The 23,221-nt window shown below is 34.7% G+C and overlaps 1 protein-coding gene across 2 annotated transcripts in view; it reads left to right on the top strand.

Annotated features, from left to right (window-relative positions):
- The window catches only part of LOC150105765 (alpha-1,3-mannosyl-glycoprotein 4-beta-N-acetylglucosaminyltransferase B-like), a 305,129-nt gene that overhangs the window by 261,518 nt on the left and 20,390 nt on the right, over positions 1-23,221 (top strand). For both annotated transcript variants that reach the window (XM_090393561.1, XM_090393560.1), the window contains exon 11: positions 13,050-13,299. In XM_090393561.1, coding sequence (XP_090249687.1) covers positions 13,050-13,299 — 250 coding nt within the window. The remainder of the gene's footprint in view (positions 1-13,049; positions 13,300-23,221) is intronic.

The following is a 23,221-nucleotide window of genomic DNA, read 5'->3' as shown; positions in this document are numbered from 1 at the left end:
TTTCTCTTATGCTACCGTTCTTTGATAACGATGGCGAACCTTCATTACTGGCCGCCATTTTCCTACGCACAGGTGCCATATTTATCTGTAACGTGTTTTGTCTAATTAAACATTATAACACACCAAAAATAGATGCACTAAAATACGCCAGGCAAACAAAACAAAACTACACAATATTAAGTAATTTGTATCGATAACTGAAAATGATACTTATCTTATCTGGAGCTTGCACGAACACTACTCATTACGAATTCATCTAGCGACGACTTCCCGACATAGATTATGTTATAAAACACTTTAGTGTATTATATTATAAGTATATGAACCAACAACCTCATACAGTGATCAGGAAGTGAATCTCTTTTATGACCAGATCAATAACCTGATCCATAAAACATCCAAGAAATTTTTTCTATAAGCATAAGGTGATTGGAATAGATATAGGAAACGGTTTTTCTCTGCTTTGTCAACCCTTTTGGATTTGGTGAAAAAAATGGTGGGTATGAAACTGACTGAATTTGCTTTGCAGAATGATCTCACCATAACCAACACAAGTTATGGTGAGATCATAAAATGTCACAAAAATGGGCCTGGATCTCACCAGATGGAAGAACTCAGAATCTAATTGATTATATACTTATAAAATCTAAATATAAAACTTATATAAACTCAGCAAGAACTAGATCTTTTCCATGTACTGATATTGAAAGTGTTCATAATTTAGTCATAGTAACATTTATGTTGTAATTTGTAATTAGAATCATGAGGAAAATAAGAAGACAAAAGTTTAACCTTGCATAAATCAAATACCACTAAAGAACTGTTTAAATAAATATTGCTTCTCCTCTTTCTGAAATCCCTGCTTGACTCTCGTGATCCTGATGCCGCTTACTAACAGTTTTCAAGGACAGTCATTGAAGCAGCTGGAAATATATTCAAATATCCAAAGTTTTTTGGGAAGTTGTTTTTCACTTGGTTAGACTATAAATTATATATTTAGTTTAATCCTTTATCCAAGTGTAAGCAAACAAAGTTTGCAAACAAAGTATCATCAGGACTGGGGCAACTCATGGCAAAGGCAGACAAACTTCACATCACTTGCCTTAGAATCCCATAATACAAAGCACATCTCTTTGTAGACATGTATAATGCTATGCATTATTGGGAGGGTCACTACCTAGACCGGTTTCGACCTTTATTGAAATCTCTTCAGTGGGGAGCCAGCCCCAGAGGTGATACCAAGGTTGAAGCAGTGCAGAAGTCATAGTTACCTATACGAGTTGCCAAAAGGTGTCAAAAGGTGTCACACCTTATTAATAAATTACTTTGCATTAGAAAACAATATTGGAAGTTTTTTTTTTCCCAATTGGTTAGACTATAAATTATATATTTAGTTTAATCCTTGGGGGTGCTTAAGGGTCAAAGCTGTATAATTGAGAGGAGACCTCCACATAGCCTTTAAAGGAATGCGGAGAACCGACCAGGGCTTCTGACCTAATGTCCAATCCTTGCCTTCTCGCGGTACACCCTGTTGGGTATCTACTTGGATACTGAATGAACAAGGATGGGCTGGCAATTTGGGATTTAGCTGACCAAATTGTATTCTCATTGGTTAAACCAAAATAAAAAATGATGGTACAACATGACAAAAATTCATGCTGGCTGGGGCATTGCCTGGTTAAACAAGGGCCCCCGTTGTGTTCATCAGGGAACCAGGGTGAACAGCGAAATGTCAGCTACTGGAACAAATCTGAAAAAACACTCCCAACTCAACAACACCAGAGATAAAGATCGGGACTATCAACATAAGAAGCCTGAATGGCAAAGAAATGGAGCAAGCTGAGGAATTAGATAAGTACCAGATCGACATAATAGGGGTGACTGAAACAAAAAAGACAAAAAGTGGCGAGATCTTTCTGAGCATTAAATACAAAATGTCATATTCAGGCAATGACAGTCAAGGAAAATGAGTAGCTATAGTATTCAAAAAACTAAATACGAGGCTAATCTACTTGAATGGCAAGCAATATCAAGTAGAGTAATATGGGCAAATATCAGAATGGGGAACTGGACAATGAGACTTACTTGTGGCTATGGTTCCATAGAAAGTTCCACAAAGGTAGAAGTCAAGGAATTTTTTTTGAGACTTTAGAGAAAGCAACTGATGCAATTTTGGTCCTGGTTGGGGATCTAAATAGCAGAGTAGGAAATGATTGTGAGACATACAAAAATATTTTGGGAAATTTTGAAGAAAAGAACAAAGCTAATAACAATGGCAAATACCTGTTGGATATCTGCTCAGGACATGAACTGGTTATTACTAACACCATGTTCCAACATAAAAATGTGCACAAATTCACATGGAGAGAAGAGGCAAGGAATAAGAAAAGTCTCATTGACTATGTTATTGTTGATAGTGATGTTTTCTCCCTGGTGCAGGACACCAGAGTGTACAGAGAATTTGAAATTGGAAGCGATCACTATTTAGTCTTGAGCAGGAGAAAATTGAATTTCATATTGAAAAGAATGACATGTAAGAAAGTTTGAAAGCAAATAAAAGTTGAGTCAAATTTTAGTCTACAGTTCACATCTGTGAACTGTAGACTAAAATACACAAAGATTATCGAAGGAAAAATGAAATTTCGAGAACAAGAACCAAACCTTGGAGATTCAGTGGCAAACCTTGAAGAAAACCCTGATTGATTCAGCCAGAGAATCATGTGGTGAGGTTGTCTGCAAGGATAGAAAAATCAGAACTCTATGGTGGACACAGGAAGTTAAAGAGGCAGTGAAGGAAAAGAAGAAAGCATATCAAATGTTCCTGGCAAATAAGTCAGTTTGTGCTCTTAGAGAATACAGAGACAAATGTGAGAAAGCTAAACAAAAGTAGCTAAAACTAGCTAAACAAAAGTCATGGGAAGACTTTGGCAAGAATATAGAAAATAAATATCAAGAAGGTGGCAAAATATTCTAGAGGTTGCTGAAGAAGCTTAGGAATGGAGGAAAAAGTGCTGTAAAAGGAGTTAGAGATGATAAAGGTGACATGAAAACAGGAGAAAAAGATATCCTTGACGTCTGGAGTAATTACTTTGAGAAATTGCTAAATGAAACAAGCAGTGATAGCACAGTGGTAAAAAAACACTCAACAGACATACAGTCAGGAATACAAATCTATACTTGAAGTAGAAAAAGCCATCGAAGGCTTAAAATGTAGAAAGGCAGCAGGAGTAGATGATATTCGACCAGAAATGCTTGAAGTATGGTGGTATAAAAGTCTTGTAGTGGTTGCACTGCATAGTTCAGAAGGCCTGGACAGAGGGACGAATTCCCGATGATTGGAGTGGAACTCTAATAGTACCCATATATAAAAAGGGAAATAAAACGGAATGTGAGAATTACAGAGGTATTTCCCTACTGAGTGTTCCTGGTAAGATATATGCAAGTATACTTGAGAAACGGTTGAGAAGAATTGTAGAAGAAAAGCTTGGTAAATAAGAAGCTGGATTCCGGCCAAATAGAGGCTGTCAGGATCAGAACTTCACTTTACGACAAATAGTGGAGAAATCATGGGAATATATAAGAAAGATCTTTATTTGAGTTTTGTAGATCTGGAAAAGGCATATGATGATAAGGTGCCAAGAGAGAAGCTATTCAATACGCTACAGTTATATGGTATGAATGGGTCATTATATCAAGCAATACTTAGTCTTTATTTGAGTTGTAAGTCAGCAGTTAGAATTGATGGAAGTATGGGAAGATGGTTTAATGTTAAATCTGGTGTGAGACAAGAATGTACATTATCCCCTCTGTTATTCATTATCTATATGGATCACATTTTGAAGGAAAGTGGTATTAAATATGATATCAAAATTGGAGATGTTAATGTCAACTCATTGCTTTATGCGGACGATGTTATACTTATCAATAAATCCGCTACGAGTCTGGAATAAATTCCCTGACTAAATTGAATAACTGTTGTAATAGATATGGTGTGAAGGTCAGCAATAAAAAGACAAAGACAGTGGTAATAGGCAGAATCGTTGAAATGTCAATTGCATTGTGAACAGAGAACTTGTGGAACAAGTAAAACATTTCACCTACTTAGGCACAGTTTTTAGTGAAGATGGTAAATTAAATATGGAAATAGACAACAGAATCAAGTTTGACTTCCTACCATAACAAAGCTTGTATGGTAGGAAGTCAAACTGAATAATTTTATATGGAATAAGAGAGAAATTAGTCAAGACACTAAATTAGCTGTATACAAGACAGTTTTCAAATGAATTTTAATTTATGGGATCTAAGAGCTATGTCAGAAGTAAAACACTTGACCAAAGACTAGAGACTGCAGATATGAGAGTCCTGAGAAAGATTATAGGCGTGAATACATGGCCTCAATGGCAATTTCATATTAAAAATGAGGATATTATGAAAGAACTGGACATTGTTAGCATCCAGGAATGCATTAGCAGAGCTAATCTCAGGTGGTATGGTCACTTAAACAGAATTGGCAAGGAAAGATTAGTAAAAACAAGTGTTCTCTGCCTGGTTGGCAGGAAAACGACCCAGAGGAAGACCAAGATATAGGTGGGTTGATATGGTACAAAGTGCCTTAGACGACAGAAATATAAGGTCTGATAATATTGGAGTCTTGACAAGTAACAGACTGATCTGGAGGAAAGTTGTAGATAGGAAGTTAGTAATGATGTATATTTTTCATGTAGTACTATCATATCCTGTACACCCCTTGCAGGCACATGTCAGGAATTTGATGATGAGTTTAATCCTTTATCCAAGTGTAAGCAAACAAAGTTTGCACGTCAAGTTTCTTCAGAACTGGGGCAACTCGTGGCTAAGGTGCACAAACTTCACATTATTTACCTTAGTATCCCATAATGCAAAGCACATCTCCTAGCAGACATGTATAATGCTATGCATTATGGGGAGGGTCACTACCCAGACTTCTGCATTGCCTCAACCTTGGTGTCACCTCTGTGTCTGGCTCCCACTGAATACACCTCAATAAAGGTTGAAACCTGTCTGTGACCCTTCCCATAATGCATAGCATTAGACATCTCTGCAAGGAGATTTGCTTTGCATAATGGGATACTAAGGCAAATGATGTTAAGTTTGTCCACCTTTGCCACGTATGATAAATTTAGTTTAATCCTTTATCCAAGTGTGAGCAAATAAAGTTTGCGCCTGAAAGTATCCTCAGGACTGGGGCAAGGCAGTACAACACCAGGGCACTCCTTGCAAAGGTGAAGCAAGCCGCCAACACTCCTATCTCAGTATCTTCCACAATGCAAAACACATCTCCTTGCGGATATGTTTAATGTTATGCATTAAGGGAAGGGCCACAACCTAAACTTTCAACACCTTTGCCACGAGTTTTCCTGAACATACTTCAGGCACAAACTTTGTTTGCTTACAGTTGGATAAAGGATTAAACTAAATATATAATTTATATCCAAAGTTTGTTAAACTGTATTCATTCTCTTCCTGGGGTATATTGTGGGAACAACCATGGACAGTATAATTATCTGAATAGAATGATTAAAAATGAGATAAAGCTTGCAAAAAATTAATGATTATCTGAGGAATGCAAAGAAATTGAGGATAATCCTCCAACAGTATATCAATAATTAAGTAATTAACAATGCCTTTTGTTTGTAAGAACTGGATAATTGAGGATGAGAATGGAACAAATATTATTGATTACAAAAAAAAATACTGAAAAGATAGCATTGATTATTCAAGTGAACTATTCAACTGTGATGATGGCTTGGACTACCAAAATTTAGAGGGAATTGTCCATGATAATAGAGAAGAGTGATTATCCTGTACTTAGAGAAAAAGTAGAAAGTCCCATCTTAAGATCAGGACAAACAGCAGCAATTGACAATATCCCATCAGAACTACTTAAAGGAGGAGGAGAACCTGTTGTGAGTGCACTTCATCAGATTTTCCAACAGGTGTGGAACACATCTGGCTAAAAGATTGCTGCACAGTTATTCTTCAGAGTTATTGCAAAAGGTGCATTAATTTCAGGACAGTTAGCCTCATCAGCCATCCAAGCATATTATTTTTGGACATCTTACTCTCATGTATTGAAGCAAAAATGAAATCCAATTTTTTAAACTTCCAGGCTGGATTTAGAAAAACAGGAGTACAATTGACCATATATTTATGTTCTTATCATTGGAGAAAAATACTTAGAACATAATAATGTGCCATAATTTTATTGACCTATAGAAAGAAAGGCTTTGAATCTATTTGCCATGATGCATTTTGAAAAATTCTGCAACATTATGAAATAGATAGCAAAATAATGCAACTGATTGTATCCCTATACTTATCATTTTCTGAAATGATGGTTGAAATCAAGGGGAATTATGACATTCCAATGGAACATGGAGTGAGATAGTGGTGCAAATTATCACCAGTGTTATTTAACTGCTTCGAATATGTGTTGTAAATGAAGGCCTAGAGAACTGTGATATTGGAGTGACAGTAGGAAGAAGATGATGAATAAACCATCTAAAGTTTGCTAATGATATTGATCTCCTTACTTACTTATTTATCCTCTTCATATTTCATGGCAACTAAGACCGAGATCTATTTCTTCCAGATACCTCTGTCCTGGGCCACCAGTTCAGCTTTTCTCCATCAGAGAAAGACTGCCATCAGCCAGTCTTTCTCTGCCAAGTTAATTTGGGCTTTTCCTTTTTCCTTCTGGTATCTATGTCAAAGCCACTAGGAATCTCACTGCTGTCCATTCTCAGTATGTGTCCAATCCATTTGCATCTGTTTTTTCCTCTTGGTGATGCATCAACTTGCTCAGTCAGCTTATATAAGTTTTTTTTGTTGTACAATTGGACCAAAATATTTTACTCGGTCATTTTGTTTAATTTAGCTTCTTGTTTTTTTGGTAAGCTTCCATGTCTCTGATCCATATAATAATAGGACTTTAGTATTCTTATAGAAGTTCTTTATTTTGGTTTTATGATCTTTTGATGACTTACATATATTAATTTTCTAAAATTGATCTCCTAGTGAAAAACAAATCAGCCCTTCAGGAAATCACCTGAGTTGGCTTCTATTCTTAAAAGATATGGGTTAACCATAAGTACCTTATAAAAAAATAATAATAACAAATATCTGTGCTTCTGGCCAGAAAGGAGTGCTGTGGCAGGAAACTAAAAAAATAAATAAATAGAAATAAAAAAAACTACTTCTTGAGGATACACCCATAGACGATTAGTTTAAACACACCGACAGAATATCTATAATAAGGATGTAAGATCAAGACAGGATATTAGAACAGAAATTTCAGTAGCAAAAACAGCACTCCAAAAACTAAAAGCATTATGGATAGATAGTCCTATAATTACAAGCAAATTACACCCTGTTGACACACTGCAAAAAGCGAAACTTTGATCCTCCTAAAAGAAGATGAAAAGAAGTTACTGGCATTTGAAATGAAGTGCTATAGACAACTCCTAAAGATACCATGCACTGATCATGTTGCAAATTTTGAAGTAAGACAAAGAATCAGTTCTTTTGCCAGTACAAGAAATAACTACGATTTGAAGGAAACAACTCATCACACTTGGTCATATCAGTAGATCTAATGGTCTCCCAATTCAAGTTCTTGAAGGACTTATTTCAGGAACTTAAAAAAGAGGCAGACCTAGAATAAACTGGATAGACAATATAAAAAATTGGACAGGTGCTTCACTTGTAGACCTGGAAGATTTCTCTGATGAATATTTCCCAATTTCTACTCGATAGTCGTTTGTGGATCATTGAGTAGAATATTGTTATGTAATTTGTTATTGTGATAATGTTATATAAATTTTGTTAGGGGAAGAAGTATTTATCATTACTTAAATCATTAGTTCGTACAAGCTAGTATCTTTTACTTTTCTCTTTCTGTTACGCTCATCACATCCTTAATTTTCACTTTTGGAAAACAAAGTAGTGACTCAATAATCAAATGCAAATTGAATGAGCGAGTCACCATCATCTTTCAAACTTTGGTTTCTTCGAGGAGTTTGGGCTTAACATTCTCTGGCAAGCTGCTAACCTGACCAGAGAATGTTGCCTTTGTTGGCTTGGGTATGTTGCGTTGTATCAGTTTGGATATATAACCTGGGTATAAAGGGTTTCTCACTTCCAGATTGAGCAGTCCTTCATATCCTGGATCTGGAAGTGTACTTTTCTGGTATGCTCTGCTTACATCACCTGTTTATTCTGCACCACAGTTATGCACAAGGTTTTTTGTAATACACCAACTTACAGAAGAACAAATTGGTCCTCTAGCTTATAGATGTTGGACAGCACTTATCTGGACCAAAATTTTGATAATTCAGAATATTCGAGGGAGTGCTTAAGAATCAAAGCTGCATAACTAGGAGAAGATTTCCATGTAGCCTTTTAAGGAATGCAGAGAACAGACTAAGGCTTCTAACCTAATGTCCAGTTACCTCTTGTAGCACACTAGATGCTGAACAATGCCACTTGGGATTTAGCTAACCAAATTGTATTCTTATGGGCTTAAACCATAATGAAAAATGATGGTATAACATGACAGAATTTCATGCCAGCTCAGACATTAACTGGTTAATGAAGGCCCCCATTGTTTTCATCAGGGAAACCAAGGCGACCATGGAAAAGTCCACTTCTGAAACAACTCCCAGCTCAATGTCAGTAGAGACCAAAATTAGCACCATCAACATATGAAGCATCATTGAAAAAAAAATGGAACTAGTGGAAGAATTGGATAAATACCAGATCGATGTAATGGGTGTTACTGAAACAAAGAACACAAAAACAAATGAGATCTTATTAACAAACACAAGATGTTATATTCAGGCAACAGCAATCATGGAAAAGAATGAGTAGCTATAGTATTCAATATGAGGATAATCTTTTTGAATGGCTGGCAATATCAAGTACAGTGAGATGTTGGCTAATATCAGAATGGGGAACTAAATGAGACTTATTTGTGCCTAGGGTTCCACAGAAGGTTCTACTAAGAAGTGGGGGATATTTTTCACAGCATTTGAGAAGGCAGCTGACACAATGAAAAAGAAAAAGTTAGTCCTTGTTGGAGATCTAAACAGCAGAGTAGGAAATGATTAACAGACACACCAATATGTTTCGTGACAATTTGGAGAAAAGAGTAAAGCTGATGATAATGGTTAGTACAATTTCTGCTCAGAAAATGAACTAGTTATTACTAACACCATGTTCCAACATAAAAATGTGCTCAAATTCACATGGAGGCAAGCAATATGAAAAGTCTAATTGACTATGTTATTGTTGACAGTGAAGTTTTTAAACTGTTTCAGGATACACAGTTTACAGAAGATTTGAAAATTGAATTGACCATTTAGTGTGGTGCAGGATAAAATTGAATTTCATATTGTAAAGAAGGCTGTGTAAGAAAGTTTGGAAATGAATCAAAGTTGAATTGCTATCAGAGGTGAACTATAGACTAAAATTCACAAACATTATCAAAGAAAAAATGAAAGAGTTTTGAAAACAACAACAAAAACCTAAGAGATTCAATGGCAAACCCTGAAGAAAACATTGATTGGTTGATTCAGCCAGCAAGGCATGTGGCAAGTATAGAAAAATCAGAACTCCATGATGAACTTAGGAAGTTAAACAGACAGTTGAGGAAATAAAAAGAAAGCATATTGAAAGTTCCTCAAGTAAGTCACTTATGCTCTTAGAGAATTCAGAGAAAAATATAAGTGAAGCATTGTATAAAACACTGTGTCTAAGCTAAAGTCATGGAAAGACTTTTGTAAGAAAACAGAAAATAAATATCAGGAAAGTGGTAAAAAAAAATTCTGAAGACTGTTGAAAAAGCTTGGAAGTGGAAGAAAGTATACTGCAAAAAAGAATCAGAGATGATGGTAATATGAAAACTTAAATATATTCTAGATATGTAGAGTAATTACTTTGAAAGACTGCTAAATGAAACAAGCAGTGACATGATGGTGGTAGGTAACACTCAACAGGTGTGTGTGTGTGTGTGTGTGTGTGTGTGTGTATATCAGCGCTTAAGTAGAAAAAGCTATCCAAAACCTTGAAATGTGGAAAAGTAGATGATATTCAACCAGAAATGCTCAAATATTTGTGGTATAAAGTTTTATAATGGCTATGCCGCATAATTTTGAAGGCCTGGTCAGAGGGTAGAATTCTGAACAATTGAAGTAGTGCTCATAGAGTACCCTGTATAAAAAGGGAAGTAAAACTGAATGTGAGGATTAGAGTGTTAAGTGTTCCTGGTAAGATTTATATAACTATACTTGAGAAATGGCTAAGAAAAATTGTAGAGAGGAAGCTTGGAGAAGAACAAGCTGGGTTATGGTCAAACAGAGGTTGTAAGGATGAGATTTTCACTTTAAGACAAATAGTGGAGAAAACATGGGAATATAATAAGGATCTGTACTTAAGTTTTGCAGATTTAGAAAATGCATATGAAAAGATGCAAAGAGTAAGACTGTTTAAAATACTTCCGTGCTATATACACCATATAACTACAGTGCTTAGAGTATATTTGAGTTGTAAATTAGCAGTTAGAATTTAAGGAGTTAAGGGGAAGATGGTTTGATGTTAAGTCAGGTGTGAGACAAGGGTGTTCATTATTTCCATTATTATTCATCTATATGAATCACATTATGAATTAAACTGGTATTTAATCTGATATCAAAATTGAAGATGTTAATTTCAGCTCTTTACATCATCTGCATCTTCATGCAGATGATGTCATACTTCTAATAAATGCAGTATAAGTCTGCAGGATTCTCTGATTCCCTGGACAAATAATAAATTGAATAACTGCTGTAATGAATTTGGTATGAAAATCAGTATTAAAAGATGAAGAGAATGAAAATAGGCAGAAACATTGAAAACACAATTGCATCTTCAAGGGGAAACCTATAGAACAAGCAAAATATTCAGCTATTTAGCCACACTTTTTAGTGAAGATGGCAATTGAACTTGGAAATAGACAGCAGAGTTAGCAAACCTGTATGGTAAGAAGTCAACTGAATAAATTTATTTGGAATAAGAGAGAAATTAATCAAAACACTGACCTGCTGTATACAAGACACTGTTCAAACAAATTTTAACTTATGGATCTGAGAGCTGGTTTAAAAATAACTCATCAAAAACTGGAGACTGCTGATATGAGACTCCTGAGAAAGATTAGAGAATTGAGTAAATGGCATCAATTGCAGTATCATATTAAAAATGAGGACGTTAGGAAAGAACTTGCCATTGTTAGCATTCAGGAATGTGTTAGCAGAACTAATCTAACGAGTAAGGCCACTTAAACAGACTGGGAGAGGCAAGATTAGCAAAGCAAGTGTTCTTTGCCTGAATGACAGGAAAAAGATCCAGAAGACCAAGAGCTAGATGGATTGATATAGTAAAAAGTGCCTTAGAAGACAAATTTAAGATCTGATAATATTGGAATGTCGACAGATAACAGGTTCATTTGGAGAAAAATTGTTAATAGGAAGTTAGTAATGATGTAACTTTTCATGTAGTACTATCGTAATATCCTTTACATTCCCTGAAGGTATATGTCAGGAATTTGATGATGATGAGAATATTTAAGATACTTGCGCGCGCGCGCACACACACACACACACACATATATATATATATATATTTTTTTTTTTTTTTTTTCCCCCCACTGCTAGGGTAAAGGGCTCTCCTATTGTGGGAGGGCTGACTCTACTTCTCCCATGGTGACCCACTCCATTTTGGAAGAGTGTTTATTCACTTATATGAATGTGGAAGACAATCACAAACATCCATGCCTAGGCAGGATTCAAACCTGCAGCCTCTTGGCTGGAGAGCTGATATGCTAACCACTCGGCAAACCAGGCCAGTACACACACACACATCTTCTTCTCCTTTCTACATATTAGGCCTACTGGCCTGTTACAGAGCTATCTTAAGCCCGTCCTGAGGATAAGGTGACTAGCCCTATGCCTCCTAGTATATTCTATGGCTGTAGCTGCATGTGTTCATGGGATCAGTTTGCCTGCTTGTAGGAGGAAAAACCCCAGATAAACTGGGGAGAAAAACCCTGCTGTCCATGCCCAATGCTGGCTAACTTGACTATGTCTGAGAAAGATCCTTAACCTCTTCATGTTTGTGACGGGAATCAAACCCAGAACACTCCTTTCCCATTCACATAGTTGCAAAGCGCATAGCCACTAGGTTAACCACACAGACACATATATATGTTTATTTATTTATTTTGACAAAGCAGTTAGTTTTTTTTTTGGGGGGAAAAGTAGATTACTAGTTATGCATGTGGTTTTATAATGAATAAAATTTTCATTAACCATCAGACTTTAGATTAGAAGTTGCTGTTTCAGCATCTGCAGCATATCGTACATTTTTATCATAAAAGATTATCTACATCTTTCATGTTTTTCTCTTTTTCTCTGTCTGTGGTACTGTATTTAAGTCTTTTTTTTTTGGCTGACATTAATTAACACAATGTTCTAGCAGTATTATATTTAATGCCACACATGAAATTCGTAAAGAAAATACAATAGTAAAATCAGTTCTTCCAGAAATATCTCTTTATATGAAGGATGTTTCAGATGAATTCCATGATGAACACTGAAATATGCTGATAATTGTATATATAACTCTTATGTTATATTTTCCAAAGTTGCATTGAATGTTATGTACTCAACAGATGTACAACATTTTCGTGATGAAGATTTTATTCACTATAAAACCAGTCATGTGGATGTTAATTTGATAGCTGTATATTAAACAAATCTCTAAACATAAGTACCATAACCCATCTGTGAGCAGTGGTCACTATTCTTAGTATAGAAAGGAAATGCAATAACAGTTGTATAATCTAAAATCACAGTAATATAAATTTTGATGTTTTTGAACATATTCTAGTTTTTACATATTACAGAAACATATGAAATAAATAGAATATCCTAAATCTATATTTGAAATGACACAGCTTCCTGCTTTTTTTTCCTTAGGTATTTATTCAGGAGTGGTAATGCTGAACATCCAGAAGATAAATTTTTTAATACAACAGTAGAAGTATTGCCTATTTCATATTCAAAAGATATTCCATACCCAAGGACCAAAGATGGATTTTTAATAGTGGGACAGTTTAAAGAGCCAGCAGGTGTTGCTGAAGGAAATGTTAGCTCCATTGTAGGTCCTGTTAAAGTCTTAAGGTTATATATACATAGTGAAAGTGATCGATGGTCCATACTTAGTGAGGTAAGTGCAGAAGCATATCTGTTTGGTATAACATGTTTTAATTGCATTAATTATCAGTTAAATTTGGAAACTTGATAACAAAAAAAAAGTTTCAGATTTAGTGTTAGTGTTCATTAGAAGTTTCTTTCTCTCTCTCTCTCTCTCTCTCCCTCTCCAAGCATGTTATCCTGACACATAAACAGTAAGTTCAGAAAGCATTTAGTAATTCTCTTTTCAAAATAATAATAAAAGTTTCATATACATGAGGTTATTTGGTTTATTTAGAGTTAATGCTATAGCCACTTAGTTCATGAAGCCAATTTATTATATCTGTTGCATTAGAATGCAATCACGTGTGCATGTGTATATACACAAAGCACGATCAAAAAATTTTCTCTAAGATATTGTCCTTGACCTGCTTTCATGCTGCCCTCTTTAAAGTCATTTTTCAGTGCTCTAAATAAAAAAAAAAAAAAAAAAACCTCTGTATTAGAAAGAGTTATAAATAGATTTATTTAATTATGCACTAATCAGATAGCAGTATTCATCATCATTTCAGGTGTATTAGAATTTGAGGAATGTATCAAATAGTATAACAATCCAATTCAGTTAAATTTTCATTGCTAATTTTCTGTTTCTGTCAACCTTTTCTTCTAGTTTAGTCTTTATTTATCAAGTCTATGTGATATGCTGTTTACTTCCCTCTCTTCTAAATGCTTTAGAGCATCGCTTCCCAAGCTGTGGGCCGTAGGTTTTGTTGGTGGGGGAGCATTAAATAATGAAAACAAGTTGAAAATGTTTTAAGATTAAGTTGATTTTTTTACGTATTTAATTTTTATTATTTATTATTTCTTTTTTGTTATTTTTTATATTTTAATGGAACAAAAAATCACACACTGGTGCGGGTTCACAAATTTTGCTTCCTGCATATTTTAGCGCTTAATGAATATTAGTAAATATATGCTTATTCATAAGTTTCATTTCAAAGCAGAAATCTAAGAATTGCAGTTCCAATATTTCACCTGATATTGACTTTTTGTGTAGCAGTATTGAAACATATTCATCACATTAAATTGTTTTTAAACTTCTTTTATATTTTTAATTCTTTCTTTATTACTAATCGTTTTACGTTTCATGTGCTTGTAATGCAAATGTACAATAACAATATATCTATCTATATAAAAATATGAGATAATGTGCCATGTCAAATGTGTATGTAAGATGCTAAAAATGTAATATTTTCATTTGATTTTTGCAATATTCGGGGATAAAAATCCCTTATTGTTTTTCAGCCAGTAAGCGAAACTAAGATCGAAAACTACGATCTGAACGTTTCATGCTGATGAACTGTCGGCAGATCCAAGCGTAAGTGACCACTTGGTAGTGCCACACCACGGCAACTCGTTGTAAAGGTGGAGCAAGCTCCCTCACTATTCTTGATATTTTCTCATAATGTAAAAACACACAGCTCTTAGGAGATGTAGTACTGTTTTACATTATGAGGAGAGGTCACTACCCAGACCGGTTTCAACCTTTTTTGAGGTCTCATCAGTGAGTAGCTAGACCTAGAATATCAGAGTTTAAGTGAAAAGAACTTACATACTTTTGCTATTACAATTTCCAGAAAGGTGTGTACACTATAACTAACTTATCAACATCGCCAGAAAAAAATAGCCATTTGGCTTTTCATCTTAGTCATCATTCGCTGTGTATGTTTTGTATTGAATATAAATACAATAAATATTATAATAACATATGTCTATATTATGATTTTTTTTCAAGGGGGACCATGAAATATTTTGTTTCCAAAGGGGGCCCTGACATCCAGAAGTTTGGGAAGCACTGCTTTAGAGGATAGAGAAGTAAACTGCATCAAGCCTATGTCTTGATGCAGTCATTTCTGTGTGATAGTGTTTTTGTGCCATTTTTGCTTCAGATACTTGTCTCACTAATATATCCTCTTCTATTCTAGTTAAATGAATCTACCGTTTTAGATTATCTCAGCTTCCATATTCTTGAATATTAATGCTAATTATATCAGATCTAATTATGTCTGATATCTTAACCATAATTTTAATATGGTTGTACTTTTGGTTCCAACTTTACATTCCCTAATTTTCTTAGGACTCACTATGTATGTATGTATGTATGTTATTATCAGCTGTAATTGTTATAATTTTCTATATTTAGTTTGATTTCTTCACTAAAAGTTGTCCTTAATAGCTAAAATTTTTAGCTTCTTTCTATAGATTCATTGGTGAGAAAGCAGTTGTTTTCATTTTCTTTCCTAATTTCTGTTCAGTTTCTGTTTTTGTTGCTAATTTTCATGCCAGATTTGTTCCAGTAATTATTTAATTAATTTAAAGACTAAGTACAGTAGTATCTCGCTAATCCACACCTCTTTAGTCCGAACCCTCCAGTAATCCGAACTGCGGTTTGAAAGAAAAAAAAAGTTTTATTTATTATGTATTATTATTTTGTGTGCTATTATTTTTATTTAATAATTATTATTTTAACTATTATTATTTGTTTTATTATTATTACAGTACAGTATATATATATTTTTTTTTCATACTGTCGATTGTATGGTTACACTGTAGGCCTATTTTGATTTATTGTGTGTTCACGTTTGCTTTTTCATACTGTACTGTATTGTCGGCATGAATCACCGCTGTCGAGCATCATGAAAAACTGTGGCCTTCTAGAATTTACGAAGATAACTAGAGTGATAGACAAAAAGCGGATATTCAAAACGGGCATAATTTGGTTAAAAATATAAATCCAGATGTTGAAATTTCACAAACAGATTGTACAAAATGGATTACAGGCAGAACTGAAAGTGAATTCGAAATAAAATTAGATGCTTAAATTATAAATATGACGTTACAGAATGAATTAGCAGACAATGATGACGATAAAGAACCCTAAGAAAAAAAAAGTAAAACATGAAGCAGTTGACAGTTTTAATATGTGTATAGAATGGGCTTAGCAGAATGATACGCCATTCCACAAAATTTTATTGCTAATGCAGCTCTGAGAAGCATTAGAAAAAAGTTTAGCTTCCAAGAAGCAAAAGAAAATCGGTGACTTTTTAAAAAGAAATTTTAAAAAAACTTTTTTGTGTTATTTTGTGAAACATTTTTTGTTGTTTACAAGAAAGTGATATTTTTTATGCAAATTAAGTTATTACTGAACTATGCAATTTTATTAAGTCAGAATCCTCAACAATACAGGTAAATACGAACTAAATATTTTACTAAAATTAACTTGCATACTGTATTATTTTTTTAAGTTTTATATTACAGTATTGTAGCAGTTTTTCTATTAAAAATTCATTTCTAATAAAAATTCATTTATTTACAGAATTAAATTGATGTACCATTAGAATCTGATTATTTTTGTCTTAAACGCTAGTTATTGTTGCCTCTTAGGGGAAAATTTGCTAATACGAACTTTTCACTAATCTGAACGAGTGCGGTTTTTATTAGTTCGGATTAGCGAGATACCACTGTATTATTTAATAAAATAACATTATTTGCATGATTTTTGCTACACTTATTATTTCTGCTGATTTAGACATCAAGTTTAATATCCCTTTTGTTAGTATTATGAGTCCATGTAAATTATAAGTAACAGTCGAGATAATGTACAACCCTGTCTTTATATCTGATTTAGCATCACACCAACTCTCTGCATATGTTTAATTTTAATTCTAACTACCAATAATCTGCGTCTTTTTATGCAAAAACATATACCATATGGAAAAAAGAGATCACAAAAAATTAAAAAAGAGATCACAAAAAATTAAAAAAGAGATTCTTGTTATATTCTCCCATGATTTCTTAACTATTTATTATAAATTAGAAATCTGGTGGTTGAAATCTCTGTCTGACCTAAAATTTGTTCCTCATTACATTTCGCTTGAATGATTGTCATAGACTCATAATGTTTGCATAAATCTTTATTAAAATGCTCAATAGTAAAAAAAAAAAAAAAAAAAAAAAAAAAAACCTAGAATTCTCATGTTCAGCTTTATTTTTCTTTTTTGTAAATCAGTACAAAGAGAGCCTTTTACCAGTCATCCTGGATTCAAACTTTTGCCAAGCCATTGATTATGTGGTGTGTTGCACGGTAAAGCACCATTAAATTTCAGATTGAATATTATCTGTTCAATTCAATGTTCAACTGATGGGATTTTCTACCTCTCATCTTAAAATATTAAAACACTTATGCCTACATTTCTCCTTTAAATTTTCTATCAAAGTTCTGCAGCTGGCTACTTATGTTAAGAGCAAAACTGGGAAATTGGTAGATCTAGAAGAATAGTTAGTTAAATATGAGGTAAACTTAATTTGCCACCGTGACAAAGGATGACTAAAATGGATAAAACTTCTAATAGCAAGTAAATGTCATATTCAGGCACTGGTGGCCATGGCAGGAAAGAATATTTAGCATTGAACATGAAAATAAATTTCTTGAATGCTAGGCAATTTCAAGCAGTGTGATAGGACAAATTTCAATATTGTAAATTGCACAATAAGAGTTATTGAAATTCGTAAAGAGTGGCATTTTTATCTCTTAATGGCTATTAAAAAGTAAAATAAAAAAGTAAGTAAAAAGTAAATGTATGATTTTAATTATTTATATGTATGCTCTTACATTTTCTGTAGTTCACACACGAAAAGAAAAAAAAAAATAGATTTAAGATCTATGGCCCTAGTTATGCTCGACTCTTAGGGAAAGGTTAAGTGGGTCGAATATGTGCCTTCCATATTCCTGGGATTTTTAGGCTATCATTATTGTTAAGATTATGGCGGTTGATAATAATCTCGCAGGTCTCCTTAAATTTACGTTCATACCATGTTTTGGTGTGGTGTAAACAACAGGTGCTTTTCCAGTCAATTTAATGTAAAGTGTTCAGACAGGCTGGCTTCACCGGCCTGTCTGATCGTGTATATGTATATATGTAAGAGCATACGTATAAATAATTAATATCATTCATTTAAAGAAATAGCCATTAAAAAGAACAGGGATTAAGAGAGTACATTAAGAGATAAAAATCCCACTTGCAAAAAACATGAATGTCAGATTTTACTCACATCAGTTTTTACTGTAACAAAACGATCTATATGAAAGAATGTTTCTTTGTTATCTTAAATAAAATATAAGATAATATTTATAATAAAATAATATAATAAAATATCCTGTACACCCTCCCCTAAGGGTACATATCAGGAATTTGATTATCATGATGGCAAGTGCAACGGACATAAAGAAAAAGGAAGTACCAATCTTGGGTATCTGAACAGTAGAGCAGTAAATTAAATTAATGGTGTGTGTTTATTACAGGATGGTCATAATTAAAGAGGAGATGTTCAGAGCCCTGTAGCAAAAAATGTATTGGACAAAATTCGACCAAATATGGTGTAAGTACATTCTACAACATGTGGTTTTGATTTATAGAGAGGAAAATAAATAAATAAAAAAATTCTGCCACATGTTCCATCATAGGACAATTGACACTATAATCACGTGATATTTGCATAATCCCACTGTTTCTACTAATGAGTTGGTGGATATAAGGATGACCAAAACAGATTTGCATCATTCTGATAAGGCTGAAGTGCTATGGATCTCACCTTACCAGAACGTGCGTGGCTAGTCAAGCTTTACTGTCAACAATGCAGCAACGCTTAACACGTTTCACTGCCACGCTACCTGGCATAGTTTGTTACCATACGCCAAGCAATTTCACTTCTTCAAGGTCAGTATGGATAATCTCATTGCTGGCGGTAATCGACATATGAGTATATTCGTAGTTGGCTTGTGAGGCTCATATACCATCTACAAGTATACACACTTTCTCTGCTAGCTCCGCACGCCAAGCATTTTCACTTCTTCAAGGTCAGTACGGGTAATCTTGTTACTGGCGGTAAGCGTCATACGAGTATATTTGTAGTTGGCTTGTGATGCTCATATACCAACTAGGAGTATACTCGTAGTTGGCAGCAAACACGTTAAAGAACTCCCGCATTTGAAGGAATAGGAGAAAAGGTCCAATGACAATAACAAATCTTAGGGAAAAAAAAGATTTTACAATTTGAAAACACAGATTATTCCTTAACAAGTTAACGAAGTTGCACCTGTTGTCATGGAACATGGAATGAATTACTCACAAGGGTCCAGCAGTACTCAGGCAATATCAAGGCAACCGTGCAGAAAATCCTGCATCAAATGCTGAGGTTTTTCCCCTACAAGATCTCCCATACTCATGCTTTTGCTTCATAGTGATGCAGAAACTCGACTGTAGTTTGTCCTAATGTTCTTAGCTGGAATGAAGGTGGATGATGCATGGCCATGGAAGATCTTGTGGAGTGACAAGGCACATTTTTATCTGAACGGTAGTGTTAACTCACACAGTTGCTGCATTTCGGCTGCGAGTAACTCTCATGTTCCACCAGACCTCCTTTACATTCACCAAAAGTCACAGTATGGTGTGGTTTCACTGCATTGTTTATTATCGGCCTGTACTTTTGTTTGGAAAACTTTGCCTGACAGGAGGACCAGTGAATTGTACTGTTTCTGTTGTTAGGTATTGAGAGATGCTGCACAACTTTATTTCGCAACTGCAGCAGCAGAAATGCCTTGACTCTACCATATTCATGCAAGATGAAGCACCGCCTCACATTGGATTGCTGCCAGTACGGTGAATGTTACTAAAATACTTCACTAAGCACAGTGATTAGTCATGCATTTTCCACAGCATTGACCATCTTGTTCATCTGATTCCAACTACTGTGACTTTTGGTTATGAGACCCATCTGAAAGGCATGGTGCATGAAGAACACGTTCATGATTTAGCAACCTTGAAATACAGAATAGCACAGCATGTAAGACAAATCAATCAGCTGTAGAAAATATCATTCACGGAATGCAGTTCTTAGAACATCTGAAAGGAGCACATATTGAACCACATCTGTAAGTTATACGAACACAAAAATTGATTTGTTGTTACTCTTCTAGCTGTTACTGTTTAGTAATGTGCTTATAACACTAAATGTCCCTTGTTGGCATAAATTTGTACTATTCTTTATCTTTAAATAAAATACCCTATGCTCCAGAGTGTACACCAAGTTTGGTTGAATTTCGTCAAACACATTTTTTTTGCTACAGGGCTCTGAACATCTCCACTTTAATTATGGCCATCCGGTATATAAGAAAATGTTTTGAGAAAATTAAGAGAAATGTAATTTTAGGGAATTGTCATTATTAACACCCTGTTGAACATGAAGCTGTGTATATTTTCACATGAAGAGAGCAAACAAGAAACGAGAAAAGATGCATTTAGTATTTTATTGTTAACAGTAATATTCAGACTTGTTTAGGATACAAAATATATGGGAAATTTTGAAATTTAGTTTTGAGCAGGATTAAAATGAAATCACACTAATGAAGTAGTCGTAGAAAGTTTTTTGTCTTACAAAAGTAAAATTACAAAGAAAATTATGCTAGACAAGAAATTATATTCTTGTTTTTAATCCAATACCTAGGCATGAGCAAACAAGCTTTTTTTCAGTTAGTAGCCCTACCAGGAGGCAATATAAATTTTCTACATGCTCCAGTTGTATACAGTGCATGGACGCCAGTTCAAACTTGACTGTCGTTGTCTCTAACTTGTTTATATGAGTTAATTTTTTATCTTGCTAGTTTTCCAGTTTTTTGTGATAGTAGGTACACCTGAAGAAGTCTGCAATCCGATAAAGCTAGTTGTGTTTTAATTAAAGTTTTTGTCTTATCGTCGTGTTTCTAGTCAGTAAAATTTCTAGTCAGTAATATAAAAAAAATATGCAATTTTTTTACACTTTTATGATTAACCTTTTCTTCAGTGAAAGCATAACACTATTAGAGATTTAACATCATGTGGCTCATTCTATTTAGAATAAATCAGTTGTTTGCATTCTATCTTGTGGCAACTGTTTTAAGCTACTGACAATGGGTCTGTTAATTTAAGAGTAAAATATATGGCAGTATATTTAATAAATAATACTTTTACCTTGTGTTTTCATGTATATATTGTATAGAACTATGGCACAAGTTTCTCTAAAAACTAGACTTTCAAAAACGTTTTATCCTAAAAATTTGATTGACTTCAATAATTAGGTTCCGCATGTTCATTTTTTATATTCCTTATGATAAATTTTTCTGTAATCTTTGAATCTCGAATCAAGACTCTTTATTCTATGAGCCTGTTGAGTCTGTTGCATTGTTCGATTAATCTCACCAAGAATTAATGTTGGAGGTTTAATGGATTTTTTACAACACTCAAAGAGGATTAAAAAGAATTTAATACTTCCTATATTTCGTCCTAGTCACTAGGACATCTACGGGGATTACAAAAATAACTAATGTAACATAACACCAATATCATACAATACTAAGCCCAACTACGTGGGTGACACTGAAGTCCTATCTAGGTGGAACGCCCTCTAAGGGTGGTTGTAGGTGGCCTGGAATATAAAGTAGGATCTCTGGTGATGAGTGTTTCCCAAATTTTTGGAAGCTTAATGCAGCCGTATTTATTAAGATTTGGTTGATTTCTAAGAGCTGCTGCTGCTTCTAAGAAAAGTCTCTCTTTCTTGAATTTGCTGTGATGGAGCATGGTGGTTTTCTTACATGATACTCTGTGGGTGGTGTCCAAGACATGGTCAGCCAAGCCTGAATGAGCATAGTTGTGTTTACAGATGTAAAACTTGTGTTCCTCTGGGCGGATGGATGCTGATCTGCCTGTCTGTCCAAAGTACGCCAGCTTGCAGGAACAGGGTACTTTGTAACCTCCAGGCAGAGAGAGAGAGAGAGAGGAGGGAGCTGATCTTTTGTAGAACGGATAAGGGTAGCAAGTTTGCGGTGGGGTTTATATGCTGTGTGTAGGTTGTACTTTTTTAGAACCTTGGCTATTTTTTCGGATGTGCCACGGATGTAGGGTATGGTGATGGCATTTTTAAATTCTTGTTGATGAGAAGGACCGGGAATGGGAGAGGAACTAATTATTTTTTTGATACTGTGATCACTGTAGCCATTGGAGAGGAAAGTGTTGTGTATGTAGTTAAGCTCAGTAGTGAGGGCGGTTCCACTAGAACAAAGATTGTGGGCTCTCTTGGTAAGAGTTTTAATGATGCCATATTGTTGAGAGGGGTGGTGGTGTGAGAGTTTGTGAATGTATCTGCCCGTCTGTGTGGGTTTTCTGTATACAGTGAAGGCAAGTGTATCATTAGGCAGGCATGTGACTAAGGTGTCTAGGAAGGGTAAACAATTGTTCTTTTCCTTTTCCATAGTAAACTGGATTCTTGGATGTAGGCTATTGAAATGAATGAGGAAGGAGTCTAATGTGTCTGGGCCATGAGGCCAAATAGAGAACACATCATCTACATATCTTAGCCAGATAGAAGGTTTGAGTGTGGCTGAGTCTATGGCTCATTTTTCAAAATCTTCCATATAGAAATTAGCAAGGGGGGGGGAACCCATGGCGGTTCCCTCTATCTGCTTGTAGATTTTGTTCTTCCAAGAAAAATACCCAGAGTTAATGGCAAAGGAAAAGAGATCTAAGATGTCAGAAGGGAAAACTTTTTGTAAGAGAGATAAGGTGTCAGTTAAGGGAATATTAGTAAACAAAGAGGAGATATCAAAGCTTACTAATATGTCTGCTTTATTCAAGGTTAAATTTTCTATGAGGGCTTTAAAGTGGGTCGAGTTTTTTATATAGGAAGTGGACCTTTCAGTGAGGGGGATCAGAGAGTTGGCCAGCTGTTTAGACAGTCTGTAGCAAGGTTCGTTGGTGCATTGGTGAGTGGAGAATTGGGTTTGTGGATTTTTGGTAAGCCGCCACTGCACCTTGCTACAACCTTCTCATCAACAAGAATTTAAAAATGCCATCACCATACCCTAC

This window comes from Typopeltis vanoorti, chromosome 6 (genome assembly GCF_054136105.1).
Source record: "Typopeltis vanoorti isolate ZY-2024b chromosome 6, IOZ_Tvanoo_1.0, whole genome shotgun sequence".
In the NCBI taxonomy this organism is placed as follows: Eukaryota; Metazoa; Arthropoda; class Arachnida; order Uropygi; family Thelyphonidae; genus Typopeltis; species Typopeltis vanoorti.
Note: the sequence above shows the minus strand (reverse complement) of the source record. Positions and strands in the feature narration are given on the sequence as shown.